Source organism: Carlito syrichta, unplaced genomic scaffold, assembly GCF_000164805.1.
Source record: "Carlito syrichta isolate Samal-C Ts95f unplaced genomic scaffold, Tarsius_syrichta-2.0.1 Scaffold305679, whole genome shotgun sequence".
Lineage (NCBI taxonomy): Eukaryota > Metazoa > Chordata > Mammalia > Primates > Tarsiidae > Carlito > Carlito syrichta.
The window spans coordinates 88,258-104,162 of record NW_007249775.1 but is presented as its reverse complement, the minus strand read 5'-3'; the positions used below and the strand labels follow the sequence as shown (position 1 = coordinate 104,162).

Genomic DNA, 15,905 nt, shown 5'->3' with positions numbered 1-15,905 from the left:
TGCTATATCAAAGTCTTTAAGAACAGTTCTGTTCTCAAGTGATTTATCTACCATAAAAAGAAAAGCTATTTCTATGGTGATTATGCTTTTTATATGCTCGCAATGTCTATGATATGCAACACATTTATCCCTTATTCTACATTACAAAGACACTAAGATATAATTTACCTATCAATCTGCTTATCAAAACATCTACTTCCTTATCTACAACATTCTATTCTTATTTGTAGAAGTAGTATGTGGAATGGTCTTTATAGCATCCGCCATCTATATTTGTAGTATAGCTATAGTTTGTGGAGGTTACAAATTATTTATTATTGCAAGATGATGGCAGACTTTCATACCTATCATTAACTCTGCCTGACTCTAACAAAACTGCTTGCACGCTAATTCATGATATTGAAAACCCTAAACAATGCCTGGATATAAAAAAAGATAAATTAGAGTCACTTGATAGAGAAAGTAGTGACTTTCACTACGGGGGGGGGGGTATTAGAAAAAATTATTTTGAATGCATACAGCTATTCCATGTTTTCTTTAAAAAGTACCTTCTGCAAACCAAACAAAAAATATAAGCAACTCAATTTTAAAATACGAGTAAAGGGTACTGTGTACTTTACACATTTATTGTATCTCAGCTCCAAATCCACCCTTTCTTGCATGCTCTACAATAATGGAGCTGAACTTTAAATATTTCTCCCTTGCTAGCTGGCCCACTTAGACTTTGCCAGCAGATAACACTGGAGGGATGCAAGAAGAAGAGGTTTTTCTCCTGGTGTGCTCACCTTGATGAATTCCTGCATCAGCAGTGCCCAGGTGCTAGCTGTAGTGGTACCTTCTCACAAGCAGCATCATAGTGGAATGTCACCTGCTAGACATCTCCCCTGCTTTTCAGACAGGCAAGCCTGCAGTGAGTTCCAAGGTTAGGCACCTCCCTTGGGAAGGCTTCTCCCCCAGCACTCCAGGACAGATTTCTAGAAGTCCCAATGGGGTAGCACTCTCCAATTAGGTCTCAATCTCAACCTTGAGGGAATGGCCTCTTCCTTGGGTGCTCTATCTCAGTCCCAGAGGTGGTGGCTGCAATCTGTATTTGCTATTTCTATATTCTTTACACAGTTCTCTTTGCCCAGTTACTTTATTCCTCTGTTAATAATTCTTACATGTTACACTTTGTTGAAATTCTGGAATGGCTTCTGATGGGTTTTAACTGATGTAACAAAGTTTTTCACAAAACAGCAAATCCAAACAGTTAATAAAGTATGCTAAAATTCACTGATAATCAGGTAGACATAATTTGAAACACTCCTATTCCTAGGCCTATAATTTAGAGAAATTTTGGCACACTTGCACAAGGAGACATAAAAGTTTTTATCACAGCAATGTTTGTAGTAGCAAAAAACTGCAAACAACCCAAATGTCCAAAAGGAAAATAAACTGTGGTATATTCATGCAATGAAATACTACCATCCACAGTAAAAACAAATAGCTGGACTTACAGGTGTTGGCATAAGATTAATCTCAAAAACCTAACACTGAACCAAAAAGCAACCTGCAGAAGGATATAAACAGAATGGCACTGTTTGTATAAAGTTAAAAGCAAAAAATGTCAAGGGAATAAAAAAATCTTTAAAAATGAATAGAATCTGTCTGGGGGCGGGGGGCACACCTCATCAACAAGGATACCTGCACAATGCATATTTGTATACCTAACCCTTAACTGTACCCCACAATTTTAAAATAAAAAAGATGTTTAAAAAAATGCATGGAAATAAACACAAATTTAGAATGGTGGCTACTTCTGGAAAGGGGAATGGTGGGAGTCACAGAGGAGATTGTGATTATATCTGTAAAGTTTAATTTCTTAAGCTACATGACGGGGGTACTGGTTGTTGGTTGTTTACACTTTTTAATATGTTTGAAATATTTCATAATAGAATCAATAATTAAAAATAATAAACTGATAGTAATCAGGTAGGTGATTGAGTAAAAATATATTAAGTGAAAAACTAATATGTTTACTAACTGGTTAATGGAATGAAAGGTAGTAAATTAGGAACTAGTATCAAAATGTTGCTGTGCACCAGAATACCTGAATGTTTGCTCACTAGATAGGGACTGTAGCCTGATGGAATAGTGTGGGACAAAAGTAAGTAATCACTATCCTAGTCATCATTTAGCTTGGCTGCAATGTTATCACCGTAAAGTTGGACTAGTAGTTAGCAATTATACAGAATTCTATCTTATGAAAAAAACACCCGTGTCTCCAAATATACCTGGGCTCATATTTGAAAGTAATGGTAACACTAAGAATACTGAATTATGCTTATACAAGAGATAATGCCAATATCTACCACAGATAAAGTTAAAACCAACTTCATAGAGGTAAGGAATTCTGGTCAATATAATTATACCCAAATACTGTTTGCTTCTTTTGATTCTAGAAATAAGGCAATACAGGTCTCCAAACCTGTATATATGTCTTAGTGCTTCTGCAGTACAGCTATAGAGGTAATTAAATGGTTTACTGTCCTTGTATATTATTTTGCTAGGGCTGCCATATAAAATACTACAGACTGGGTAGTTTAAACAACAGAAATTTATTATCTCACAGTTCTGAAGGCTGGAAGTCCAGGATCAAGGTGTCAGTGAGTTTGTATTCTCCTCAGGTCTGTCTCCCTGGTTTGCAGATGATCCCTTCTTTGCTGTATCCTCACAGGGCCTTTCCTTCATGTGTGCATGCCCTTGGTGTCTGTGTGTGGGGTCAGATTTCTTCCTCTTGCAAAGACACTAGTCAGAGTGGATGAGGGCAGCTTAGGTGCTACCTTGACAGTCTCATCTTAACTTCATCACCTCTTTTAAACGTCCTATCCTCAAGTACTGTCACATCCTCAAGTACTGTGAGATAATGGAGAAGGGGCTAGTACACCAGCACATAACTCTTAGGCAGACACAACTCAGCCCCCAATAGACCATAACTTCCATATACGATCCTTTCAAGCCTTCATATTCCAAGCTCATTCTTTCACAAACTGTAATTCCCAGAAGGCAGATTTCAGACGTTCTTAGCAACCCCTTCCATGTCAAGCTGGAGATCAGACTTTCAATCACAGACAGGCCATTTTGTACTAAACCTTCCAAGTCTAATATGTTGGTGGATTTAGGCAATGCAATTTTACATGCTTAGGGACAAGTTTCTAGATACTTGGCTAAGTAAAAAAAAACAAAACAATGATATAATAGATATGGAAGTGAAACCTGTGCCAAAAAAATGAAGTCTACAACATTAAAACAGACATTTGACTTTTCTTTTCTTTTTGAGTTGGAGTCTCACTGTCGCCCAGACTGGAGTGCAGTGGCCGCTCCCGGCCACCGCAGCCTCGACCTGCTGGGCTCTGGTGATCCTTCCGCCTCAGCCTTCCAAGTAGCTGGAACTACAGGTGCATGCTACCACGCCAGGCTAATTTTTTTTTTTTAATTGTAGAGATGAGGTCTTGCTGCCCAGGCGGGTCTCGAACCCGCGGGCTCAGGCAATCCACTCACCTCAGCCTCCCAAAGGCACAGTATTACAGGCTGAGCCACTGAGCCCAGTGACATTTGACTTTTCAATCTTAATTTGAGTTTAGTAAAGATCCATATTGACTACAGCCATTCCATATTCTTTTGATGCTAATGATCTGATGGAATGGCCATTCAAAGAGTACCACTCTAGACCATCAGTGGCTCTCCCTTGGAATGCTTCAGTAACTCCCTAATGAGTCTCCTAGATTAGATTTCACTATTCCAGCTTTCTATTTATCTTCCACACTGCTGCCAAAGTGATAATCTGAAAAATGTACAGATAATCTGAAAAATGTACACATGACCGACTTATTTCCCTATTTTATACTTTCCAATGTTTCATTCTCACAAGATAGAAATTCAAATCCTCAGTATGAAAAAGCCCACTCCAACTAGTACCTGCCCCATGACCTAATCACCTCCCAAAGGCCCATTCCCCAATGCCATCACCTAGAGGGTTAGGATTTCAACATATACATTTGAGCAGATATAAATGTTCAGTCCATTTTTGGAACACCAGAAATTAAATGCAGCAATTGGTTCAGTTAGGCCATATGTATTATGCCAGAAAAAAAGAACCAGCAGTAAACAGTTTTGATATACAAGTCTAACAATCACTTCTACCCTACAGCCCATAAAAACTGCAGATGATATCTCAGTTCTAATCCGTGTGGTAAACAGTTACTTGACCTGTGTTAGCTCACTAAGTATAACCTTGTTGTCCATTTCAATTCCTGAAGCCAGAGGAAAGAACCACTGGAGAGGAGCAGGTGAAACAACATCCCGGGCTCATAAGGGGCTGTGAATAGTTCATGTCCCAATCAGCCAGATTATAAGATATACCCCAAGAGGCACTGAAATGTCCTCAAGCATGGCATTATCCCAGTAGTGTAGATAAATTATCCCAACACTGAACACAGCTCTGACTACCTAACAAAACTCAAAAGAAAGCATTGACAGAACACTGATGTGAAATAGCTTAACTGTGCATTAGAACAAAGCCTAGCTGGGCATGGTGGCTCATTCCTATAATCTCAGCACTTTGGGAAGCTGGAGCGGGAGAATCACTTGAGTTCAGGAGTTTAAGCCTGGGCAGCATAGTGAGACCTCATTTCTACAAAAATAAAAAATAAATAGCTGGGTGTGGTGGCATGTGTCTATAGTCCCGGCTACTCAGGAGGTAGAGTTGGGGGGATACCTAAACTGAACTTCTAGAGATGAAAAATATAATATCAGAAAAAAATAAACAAATGAGATCAATAGCACACTAGAAATTGCAGAAGATCAGTGAATTATTTAAAGTCATAAAATAGCAGTAAGACATACTCATTCAAGAACATTATAACAGAAACTTAATCAAAACTATCTAAAATAAAACACAAAGAGAAAAAACTAAAAAGAAAATCACAGGGCTGTAGGGACGTATCAAGCAGGCTAACTTACATGTAGGAATCTAGAAAAGGGATAGGGTAAACAGAAACATAAATCTGGAAAAATAAGAGCCAAACATTTTACAAATTTGATGGAAACTATAAACCCACAGCTCCCAGAGTCTCAACAAATTTCAAAAAATCATCTGCAGATGAAATATGAAAACCACACTAACACATATTATAATCAAATTGCTACAAGTCATTAATAAGGGGGGAGATAGATGCCAGAAAAAATAAGTATCTAAAACAACAGAGTGGCCGGGTTCTGTGGCTCAGCCTGTAATCCCACGCCTTGGGAGGCCAGGGTGAGTGAACTGCCTGAGCCCGCGGGTTCAAGACCCACCTGGACAACTTGGCGAGACCTTGTCTCTACAATAAATCAAAAAATTAGCCGGGTGTGGTAGCGCGCACCTGTAGTTCCAGCTAGTTGGAAGGCTGAGGTGGAAGGATTGCCGGAACCCAGCAGGTTGAGGCTGTTGTGGCCGGGAGCATGCCACTGCACTCCAGTCGGGGCAACGGAGTGAGACTCCAACTCAAAAAAAAAAAAACAGAGAGAGAAATAACAGCAAACTTCTCATCAGAAACAATAGAGGTGAAAGACAATGTAGACATGTCTAAAGTTCTGAAGAGAACAGAAATGTCAACCTAGGATTCTATATCCAGCAAAAGTATCTTTCAAAAATAAGGAAAAACTAGAGTTTAAAGAAATCTCTTTTTAAAAACTGCTTAAAGCAAAAATAAAAATGCATTTTGAGGTTTATAACGTAAATAAGTAAAATGTATGACAACAGTAGCAAAAAAGCTGTGCGGGAGTAAATAAAAGTACACGAATAAGGTTCTTCTACTCTACATGAAGTGACAACAGTTTCTGAAGTTGACTGTGACACACTAAATATGTGTACTAAAAACCTTAGAGCAACCGCTATACAAAACAAAAAGGTGTAACAATTCCAGCTTTTGCTTAGGCATGTAAAAAGGTAAAAGCTCCTGTCCTTAAAACAAAGAAATAAACAAAAAAACATTTAATTTATAAAATTATAATTTTTTTTGAATCCCTTCAGAGATTTGAAGTCACAGGGCAACCAACTAATACAATATCTAAGGGAGAAAAAAGATATAAACACATGCTTACATCTGGCATCTAGGGGGAAGACACCAGATGTCATACAAACCAGTAAAAAGATTTTAGCTGCCATACAAGCCAGTAAAAAGATTTCAGTGAGCCAGGCTTGGTTCCCAGTGCTTTGGGAGGCTGAGGTGAGTGGATTGCCTGAGCCCGCGGGTTCGAGACCCACCGGGGAAACTTGGGGAAACCTCATCTCTACAATAAATCAAAAATTAGCCGGGCGTAGTAGTGCGCGCCTGTAGTTCCCGCTACTTGGAAAGCTGAGGTGGAAGGATCGCCGGAGCCCAGCAGGTCGAGGCTGCAGAGGCCGGGAGCGGCCACTGCACTCCAGTCTGGGTGACAGAGTGAGACTCCAACTCAAAAAAAAAAAAAGATTTCAGCTAAAATGTTTATCAAATTGCTAAAGGTCAAGTGTGAGCTACAGTCAGAGTATAGAACTTCTGGGGCTTCAGACACAAGGGAAATTATACCCCCTTCCAGGTTCTTCTCCATAGATCTTACCAGGATTTTAGAAGAAAGACTGGGGAAAGGGCAAGAAACCTGAAAAGGAATCCCCTTCATAGGGTAAAGCTAGGTTAGGGAAAAGGAATAGTGGAAGGTATGGCCGCCTTATACCTGAGGAACAAAAAGCCTTATGTTGTTGTGGAAAGAGCAACAAATAAAGAACTCTAGCAACTGAGAAAAGGCAACAAAAAAACAACTACTACTATTAGAAGCAGGAAACTGTCCTAGACCATGAGGTTTCCCATAGCTGGAGCAGAGCCAGAACTGCTAAGGATGCCCCATTCTTGAGACCTAGAGACAGGTGCTCACCCCTTCCTCATTCCCACCCACAACAACAACAGTGAATGCCCCTTCCCCACTCCCACCCACTCCATCATCACCAAGTTGGCATTTAATCCATTGCTGGGGAAGGGTAAAAGCATGAAGAAGCTTTCTGAGATTAAAGGTGTAAGGGACGACCCAAAGCTAAAAAGGGCAAACCATTGGCTATTTGTGGTTGTTTATGTTTCATATGAATTTCTGTTAAAAAAAAAAAAAAAGGGCAAACCAGCTTTCACTTCAAACACAAGGTAACACTACAGAAATTTGAAGCCTGTGGTGTGCTGATGGTAACTACTGCAATAATGAAACTTATACCCAGCTTAACTCCCAACTAGACCGATCAACTCCTCACATAGGAGGCCTAAAAGGAATGTCTATTTCTAGGCACAAATATTCTACTGTTCTACACAAGATGTCTAGCTTTTAATTAAAAAATTCTAAGAATATAAAGAAGAAAAAATGAAAATTTAAATTCTAAGAATATAAAGAGACAAAAATAAAAGTCAACTGATCTAACCAGCGATGCCCATATGCTGGAACTATGATGCTGGTGGGGGTTTTAAAACAACTATGATTAATATGCTAAAGGCTGTTATGGAAAAGGTGAGCAACATGTATAATCAGATGGGAAATGGGAACTACAAGAGACAAAAATGCTAGAAATTAATAGCATGGTAAGAGAGATGATGAAAACCTATAATCAACACAGTTAAGGAAAGAATCAATGAACTTGAAAATTAGTTAACAGAAATTACCCAAACTGAAACACACAAAGACTGGGGAAGAATTAAACAGAATAGGGCATCCAGGAGCTGGGGGACAATATCAAATGATCTAACATGTATAACTGTGATTCAAAAAGCTCAGAGAACACCAACTAGGACAAATATGAAAAAGTATCCCTAAAAGCCAATGATGAAGATCAAAGAGAAACTTTAAAAATACTCAATCAAAAAGACAGGAAAAGAGGAAAGAAGGAACAAAGAAAAAATGAGACAAGTAAAAAATAACTAGCAAGATGTTTAAAATCAAACAGCATTAATCACACTAAATGTAAGTGGTCTGAAATGCCAATTAAAAGGCAGAAATTTTAAAAAATGTAATATACTTTAAAAAGACCCAACAGACAGGTAACAAATATACAGGTCTAAAAGTAAAAGGAGGCTGGGCTCGGTGGTTCAGCCTGTAATCCCAGCACTTTGGGAGGCCAAGGAGAGTGGATTGCCTGAGCCCAGGGGTTCAAGACCAGCCTGGGCAACTTGGAGAGACCTCATCTCTACAATAAATCAAAAAATATCCAGGCATGGTAGAGCATGCTTGTAGTTCCAGCTACTTGGAAGGCTAAGTTGGAAGGATCACCTGACCCCAGCAGGTGGAGGCTGCGGTAGCCATAAGCGTGCAACTGTACTCCAGCCTGGGTGACAGGGTGAGACTCCAACTCAAAAAAACAAAACAAAACAAAATAAAAGTAAAGCCGGGCTCGGTGGCTCAGCCTGTAATCCCACGCCTTGGGAGGCTGAGGTGAGTGGATTGCCTGAGCCCGTGGGTTCGAGACCCGCCTGGGCAGCGAGACCTCATCTCTACAAGAAATCAAAAAATCAGCCAGGCGTGGTAGCGCGCGCCTGTAATTCCGGCTACTCGGAAGGCTGAGGCGGAAGGATCGCCGGAGCCCAGCAGTTGGAGGCTGCAGTGGCCGGGAGTGGCCAGGGTACTCCAGTCTGGGAGACAGAATGAGACTCCAACTCAAAAAAAAAAAAAAAAATCTGCTGCCTTCAAGAGTCCCATTTAACTCAAAAATTCCAGCCGGGCTCATGGCTCAGCCTGTAATCCCATGCCTTGGGAGGCTGAGGTGAGTGGACTGCCTGAGCCCGCGGGTTCGAGACCCACCTGGGCAGCGAGACCTCATCTCTACAATAAATCAAAAAATCAGCCGAGCATGGTAGCGCATGCCTGTAATTCCAGCTACTCGGCAGGCTGAGGTGGAAGGATTGCTGGAGCCCAGCAAGTCGAGGCTGTGGTGGCCAGGAGTGGCCACTGCACTCCAGTCTGGTCGACCGAGTGAGACTCCAACTCAAAAAAAAAATTAAAAAAATTAAAAAATTAAAAAAAAAAAAAAAAAGTAAAAGGACAGGAAAAGATATAAATTGCAATACTAAATTGAAAGGATGCTAAAATGGCTACATTAGTATTAAATAAGGTAGACTTCAATACAAGGAACATTACCAGAGATAAAGGGGGATATTTTAAAATGATAAAAGCATTATTTCATCAAAAGGAAACAGTCATCCTAAATGTATATACACCTATTAACGTTTCAAAATATTTGAATTAAAAACCAAGAGAACTTTTATTAAATGAATAAATAAGCCGGGCTCAGTGGCTCAGCCTGTAATCCCGCGCTTTGGGAGGCTGAAGTGAGTGGATTGCCTGAGCCCGCGGGTTTGAGACTCACCTGGGCAACTTGGTGAGACCTCATCTCTACAATAAATCAAAAAATGAGCTGTGCATGGTAGCACGCGCCTGTAGTTCCAGCTACTTGGAAGGTTGAGGTGGAAGGATCACCAGAGCCCAGCAGGTCGAGGCTGCGGTGGCCGGGAGCGGCCACTGCACTCCAGTCTGGGCGACAGAGTGAGACTCCAACTCAAAAACATAAAAAAATAAATAAAATAAAATGCAAGTTTTATTGAAGGTCTAAGTGGGTGAATCAGGTACATATGGGATGCCCCCGGGCCTAGCTATAAGCAATTCTATAGAATAAGAGAAAAACAATTCTGACCCTGCTCTGTGCATTATCTAAAGTTAGTGCGCAGAATACTCCACTGCATATGATGTAGAAATTTTAAGTTTTAATATAGATCATCTGGTTCTTTGTCCCGTATCATATTTCTGAAGGGTTATCCTGCATCAGTGTTCAGAATAGTGATCCACTAAGAAGCAGACAAAGGGAGAATTAGTAATAGAGAGATTTCTATTCATATAGTTAAAATTATATTCTAAACTGGGCTCGGTGGCTCAGCCTGTAATCCCATCACTTTGGGAGGCTGAGGTGAGTGGATTGCCTGAGCCCGCGGGTTCGAGACCTGCCTGGGCAACTTGGCGAGACCTCATCTCTACAATAAATCAAAAAAAAAATTAGCCGGGCGTGGTAGCGGGCGCCTGTAGTTCCAGCTACTTGGAAGGCTGAGGCGGAAGGATCACTGGGGCCCAGCAATCGAGGCTGTGGAGGCCGGGAGTGTGCCACTACACTCCAGTCTGGGTGATAGAGTGAGACTCCAATTAAAAAATAAAAAAAAAAAAATTATATTCTAGTACACAAAAACTTAACTCTCAACTATTTGGAAAAGTCATCCATTCAGATGGAATTTATACTTCTTTAAGATTTCCAAATATTTGAGGTCTTGGGATACAGAAGTACCAATAATAATGTCATTTCCAAAGGCTGGCCTGATACCTGCCAGTCATTCAATGGAGTTTATTTAAATACACAAAAGCAATGATCACAAAGATTATCTAGACATAGCTTAATGCAGTAAGACATTAGAATAAACACTAATGAAAGTACAATTCATTTTTGTTGGATAAAACTAAAAAGCAGTAGATAAAACAGAACTACTTTTATATGATCATATCAATTTTACTAGTTTTTAATTTTCAGCCACAGGCAATTCCTGTTTTAGCACCTTGAATTTCACTTGTCCCTCAATCCAGTATTTGTATTGTGCTTTTCATCCACTAATCCAACTCATTTGTCAGTGATTCAACATTTTTTGTAGGCACAATTTCCCTTTACCAATGCAGACTCAAGAGTAGAACTGCAGATGATATCCAGTAGCTATTAACATTTTTCCTTGTTCTACTTTTAAACTGAGCTTTTAGGAGTGTATTGTGGCAAAAAAAGGAGGAATTATGTTGTGGTAAAAAAGGAGGAATTGTGTATTTCTATACTCTTTCTCAATGTTGACGGTTCTTAATAACATGCACAGCTTAAATTCCATCCTACTTATGAAAAGATAAAGGTCTTAGATCAGTTTCTCCAGTTATCAGGAATTCTAGAACTATTGTCTCTTCTGCCAATAATCTCCATCTTTCTGTGAATATATTCCCCCTTTTCCTCTCTCCTCCCAGTGTCCATAATTCTTAGAAGATTCTTTGACCAGCACATCCAGCTTTTTCTTGCTTGCATCAGCTATAAGGTTCCAGACATCAAAGATCTCAGCAAAACACAAACTGTAAAGAGTAAAGTGGAGATGAAAGACCCAGGAAATAAAACTGGGAAGAGAGAAGAGTACAAAAGGTCTCTTTTATAACAAATAACAAAGGAGGAAAGGAGAGGGGGTTGACAGAGAAAAGAAAAACCACACTGATTACTCTAAACATTTATATAAAGCACTTGTACAACATGCATTATAATATTTGAATCAATACTGACATTAGATCCGTTTTTGTTTTTTTTTTTTCTTTTTAAACTAATGGCACACTGCAAAGGGAAAGAGAAGCCCCAAATGCTTTGGTCAGGTGCCAAGTCCTGCCCTCTGTACGTGTCACTAGCCATTCACACTCTTGTGCTATTTTAGTAGGTCACTGAAAATGCATTCTAAAAGCAGATTTGATCTGGCAGGGATGGGTTCTCAGAAAACTTGTGTCATAGTTCTGTAAATCTGGGCACTCAAGCACCAAGGCTGCTTTCCAGGCTAGGCTAGTGGGGGATACTGCAGTGACAGAAAGTAAAAGACAAAAGTCTTCAGCACTTTTTCAGGATTAGGCACACTCTCCACTCCCTATAGTCCTGCTTTACTAGAGGCAGAAACTGATCAAGAAAGAGTGGCTTCTACCCTCTCAGTCTCATTATTTTACCATGATGCCTTGTGCCACATAAAGGACTGTTGTTAAAAAAAACATGGTTACATCTATGCCAAGTTAATAAACATTATATAATCAAGGAAAAAGCTCTAATTTTTGTATCTCATTTTACTGGGAATATAATTTTCCCTTTGTTTCAATATACCATGAAGACACCGGTTAATTTTTAAAGTATTTAAAACTGAAAATGGTTTAAAATTATATTAATGCAAGTAGGCTTTATATAATACATACACAAGAAGGTGGGGGAAGGAGGAGAGAGAAGAAATCTGCGGTTTTGAGTTAATATTCATATAAAAACTTGGTCACCTAAATAACTTCATTAATTTAGTAAGTGAATGGAAATTACATATTCCCTAGTGCATACTGCACACATCACTGCCATCAGAATTGTTATGAGACTATTCTAAGCTCATGAAATATCTCTAGAATGTTCCACATGTCTTCCCATCAGCTATTACTTAATGTTTGGCCACTTCCTTGTCAATATTCTTTTACCTCTGATGAGGTACAGGCCAATAACAACAAATTGTGGGTGCTCAACAATTTACATGGTTAATTTTATTAACCTTTAAGTGAGCTTCTAAAAATAAGATGTACAGTTTTTTGAGATCCACATCGATATAGTTAACACTTACCTAGTATAATGTGCCAACCACTGCTATAAGCATGTTACATATAATAATCTTTAAAGCAAGCCTATGAAGTGAGTACAGACAACTCAGGAAGGGCACCGGGAACAAGGGAGTTCACTTAGCCATTACTCAGCAATGATCAGTTTTTATCTAAAATGTCCACATGTAACCAGAAGAGTAAACACACATTAAAACAAAAATAAATTTCCTACCACTAATATTTTTTCCACATGTAATAATATTGGCTGCCCATCTATAGAAGAGAAATTCTCTTAGTTTCTGATTCATGTTCCCCAAATTGGTTTATATTTTATCTGCTAGTAAAGTTCAAAGGGAAGAATAAATTCTTTTCTTTCAGAAGAAAGCACTGCTAACTTGTTGACCTTGACACCAAGATGCAGAGGGTTAAATTACACCACAAAAATCTAAATGGCGACCATTCTTTCTGTGTTAACATTTCACTACCACTATCCACAAAGTTTCCAAAAAGGCTGAAAAGTAAAATGGGGTGAGGGTCGAAAGCTGCAAAGTATAGTAAGTTTTTCCTTTTGAAGAAAAGCTAAAGAAACCATACTGGCACTGGACCCGCCCAAAAAAGATGTGAAAACTTATATAATAACGCAGAGACTTAAAGAACCAATTAGAACACAGCTACATGAGGTTCTGTGAGAAACAGTAAATTATAGGATACCACAAAAAAGCACTACTGTTTTCATTTTAGCTCATATGAGGGCTTGGACACCCACAGGATTGTATTTTGTAGAAAGCTATTTAGCAAATGCTAAAATGGAGATAAAAATAGGTGTTGCTCTTACGTTAGTTAACAAAAATCAATTCGTAAGCATATAACTGGCCTAAAGTCTATCTGCCTTCAGAGAGAAGATTCGAGAAGGGTAAGTTCACGTAACCTCCAGGTTAACTTGTGCAGACCTTTGCCAGTTCTCACTTGATGTATGCACTAGCTCTCTTATAATACTCTGGCTTCAACCCTCCAATTCAACCTTTGTATTGATATTAATCACACCTAAATAACAGAGAAACTTCAACTGTCCGGTTCCTTGCAGGACAAAGTCCAAACTCCCTAGCAACACATATATCCCCTCTGTGCCTTTTCCAGACATACTCCCAAATGTGCTACTCGTTAGGAGGTGGCTCCCTTCACAACCCCTATCCTGCCCCTTACCAAACAGCAGCCCTTAGGCACCTTCACCCAACCCTGTGGTGCGAAAAACCCAAACCCACTCCAAGTGTCTTGGTGTCTGCTCGTGCAGGTCTCACTTCCTTCAAATGCCATGCAGTTCCTTGCTCTGTGTACTCATAGCATATGTTTCTTCATCCAGCTGCCTTTCCCTCTATTTCGCAGGTTCTTCTGCCTGATTAAATGCATCCTGTAGGACTCAGTCTTACATCTTTCTGGGAGCTTTCCCAACACCCTTACCCTTGGATGGATCAGAAGCTCTTTGATGCTGTACCCTATTCTCCCACTGGACTAATGATTGAACTGCTTTATCATTTTCTAGCTGAGTGACCTTGGACAAGTTCATTCATTTCACTGACCCCATTTCTTCATATATATATATATGTATAATAGCATTTATCCGTTATCACTGTAAAATGATGAATGCCAAAAATCCCTTTATGAACAGTGAAGTACCATGCAAGCATTAATCATTGTATCATAAACCAAAAGATCATACGGTATTCTAGGTTAATGTATTGTGGTTTAATCTAAGGGTAGGATTAAGCTCTTATTTCCAGTTTCCTCTTCAGAAATGCCCTGCATTTTAATCCAACTTTCTAGATCCACTAAGTCCTTGTGCTTTTACATTCAGGGGGAAAAAAAAAAAATCTGTGATGACGTTTAAGTCATCTGAAGAAAACACTAAGTGGGAAGCTCCTGAAGGGTAAGGATTTTCCTTTTTCCTACTTTTCCTAGTGCCTTCACAAGAGTACTGTTACATACATACAAATACATGTGAAAGAACTGAATGAAGGAATATAAACGTGCCCTGTGGTTAGTGAGCTTATAATCAAAAGCAGTGAGTGATGTAACAGATCTCACCTGAATCTGACCTTATGAAAATGGTCATAAATGCCGTTGGTGTCATTTTAAAGTGCAGTGAGAAGTTAAATTTCCTGCTATGCTCTTTTAATGTGGTGATCTGACACATGTTGGAATTGCTATCTTAGTAACTCATGCTTACCATTTGAACGTTTTAACATGATCAGAATCACTGATGCAATTTAATACCTAGTTATTGAATATCTACTGCACCAGGCCCGATCAGAGCACAAAGACACAGGTGAGGGACTCTGCCCATGAGCTGCTAAACGTAGAAAGGAAGATAAGATAGACCATATGATAGGCCACAAATCAAGTCTCAATAAATTTTTTAAAAAAGGAAGCTAAGTCATCAATACATGCAATTAACCCAAGGCAGAGTGTGGTATGGGTAGTGACGATGAACTAAGACGACATGAGTTAGGGTATTGGGCCCATAAAAATTAAAGCTGTATATTACAAGTTACTGGGAATCAATAGCTTGCTGCTACTGAACACTGTATATGACATGTGTAATATCTGCCGCATGCAAAGGCAGCTATTTCTAATCGCCTTCCTCCTTACTCTAATTATAAAGCCAATTGTGTTGTCGTCTAATCAATGTTGTTAACACTCATATCACACACAGGAGCCCAGCGAAGTTACAAGTCCTTCAGGTATATCTTCTTTCTCATTTGCTTTCCACAACAACCCTATGAGGCAGGTACAATTCTCCCGTTTACAGAGAAGACGACGAGGCACAGAACCGGTCATTTTTCAAGGTTAAGATGCAAGAACAAAAATGTGTAAATGAGGACCTAGGAGACAAAAAACGAGTATTCCACGGAGTGATGGGACCCGCCAGTCAGCAGTGTTTCTCGCCGCGCCTCCCACCTCTCCCGAGGGCAACCCGCGGGAACACCCTCTCTTTTTCCTAACCCGCCAGGGAGTCACATCTTTCCCCGAGTCCACAGATGAACGGCTGGTTCTGGGGCAGACGCTCTCGAACCTTCCCGCTGCGGAGGACGCGCGGCTCTTAACTCCTCGGCGGTTCGGGGTAAACGAGACCGAATCAGATCCCGGGGGGACAAAGGCGGCAGGCCCACGACAGCGAGCCTTTCGGGCTGGGGTCCGTCCCGTGTCGCTTCCAGGGGACGGCAGCGGGGCCGGCTCACCGCGGAGGAGCAGCCCCGGCGGCATCACCCCCGACCGGGCCGCCGGGGAGTTGCCACCTGCTCGTGCACCCTGCCCTTCACCCGCGCCCGCCTCCCCGCGGCGGCCACGTCCACCCGGGGGCCCGTCGCCCGGCCCGCCCCGGCGGTCACTCACGGTTCCAGTACACCGGGTAGCACTCTCCTTGGGTCACATCCACCTCGTAGAGCCCGCCCCGCACGCACACCGGCTCGACGGCCACCAGCTCCACCATC

The 15,905-nt window shown here is 40.6% G+C and overlaps 1 protein-coding gene across 2 annotated transcripts in view; it reads right to left on the bottom strand.

The window, feature by feature from the left end:
• DDHD1 (DDHD domain containing 1) overlaps nt 1-15,904 on the bottom strand; it is an 87,460-nt gene extending 71,556 nt beyond the window's left edge. For both annotated transcript variants that reach the window (XM_008062233.2, XM_008062232.2), the window contains exon 1: nt 15,808-15,904. In XM_008062233.2, the coding sequence (XP_008060424.1) occupies nt 15,808-15,904 (97 nt within the window). The remainder of the gene's footprint in view (nt 1-15,807) is intronic.
• Nucleotide 15,905: the final 1 nt, after the last annotated feature.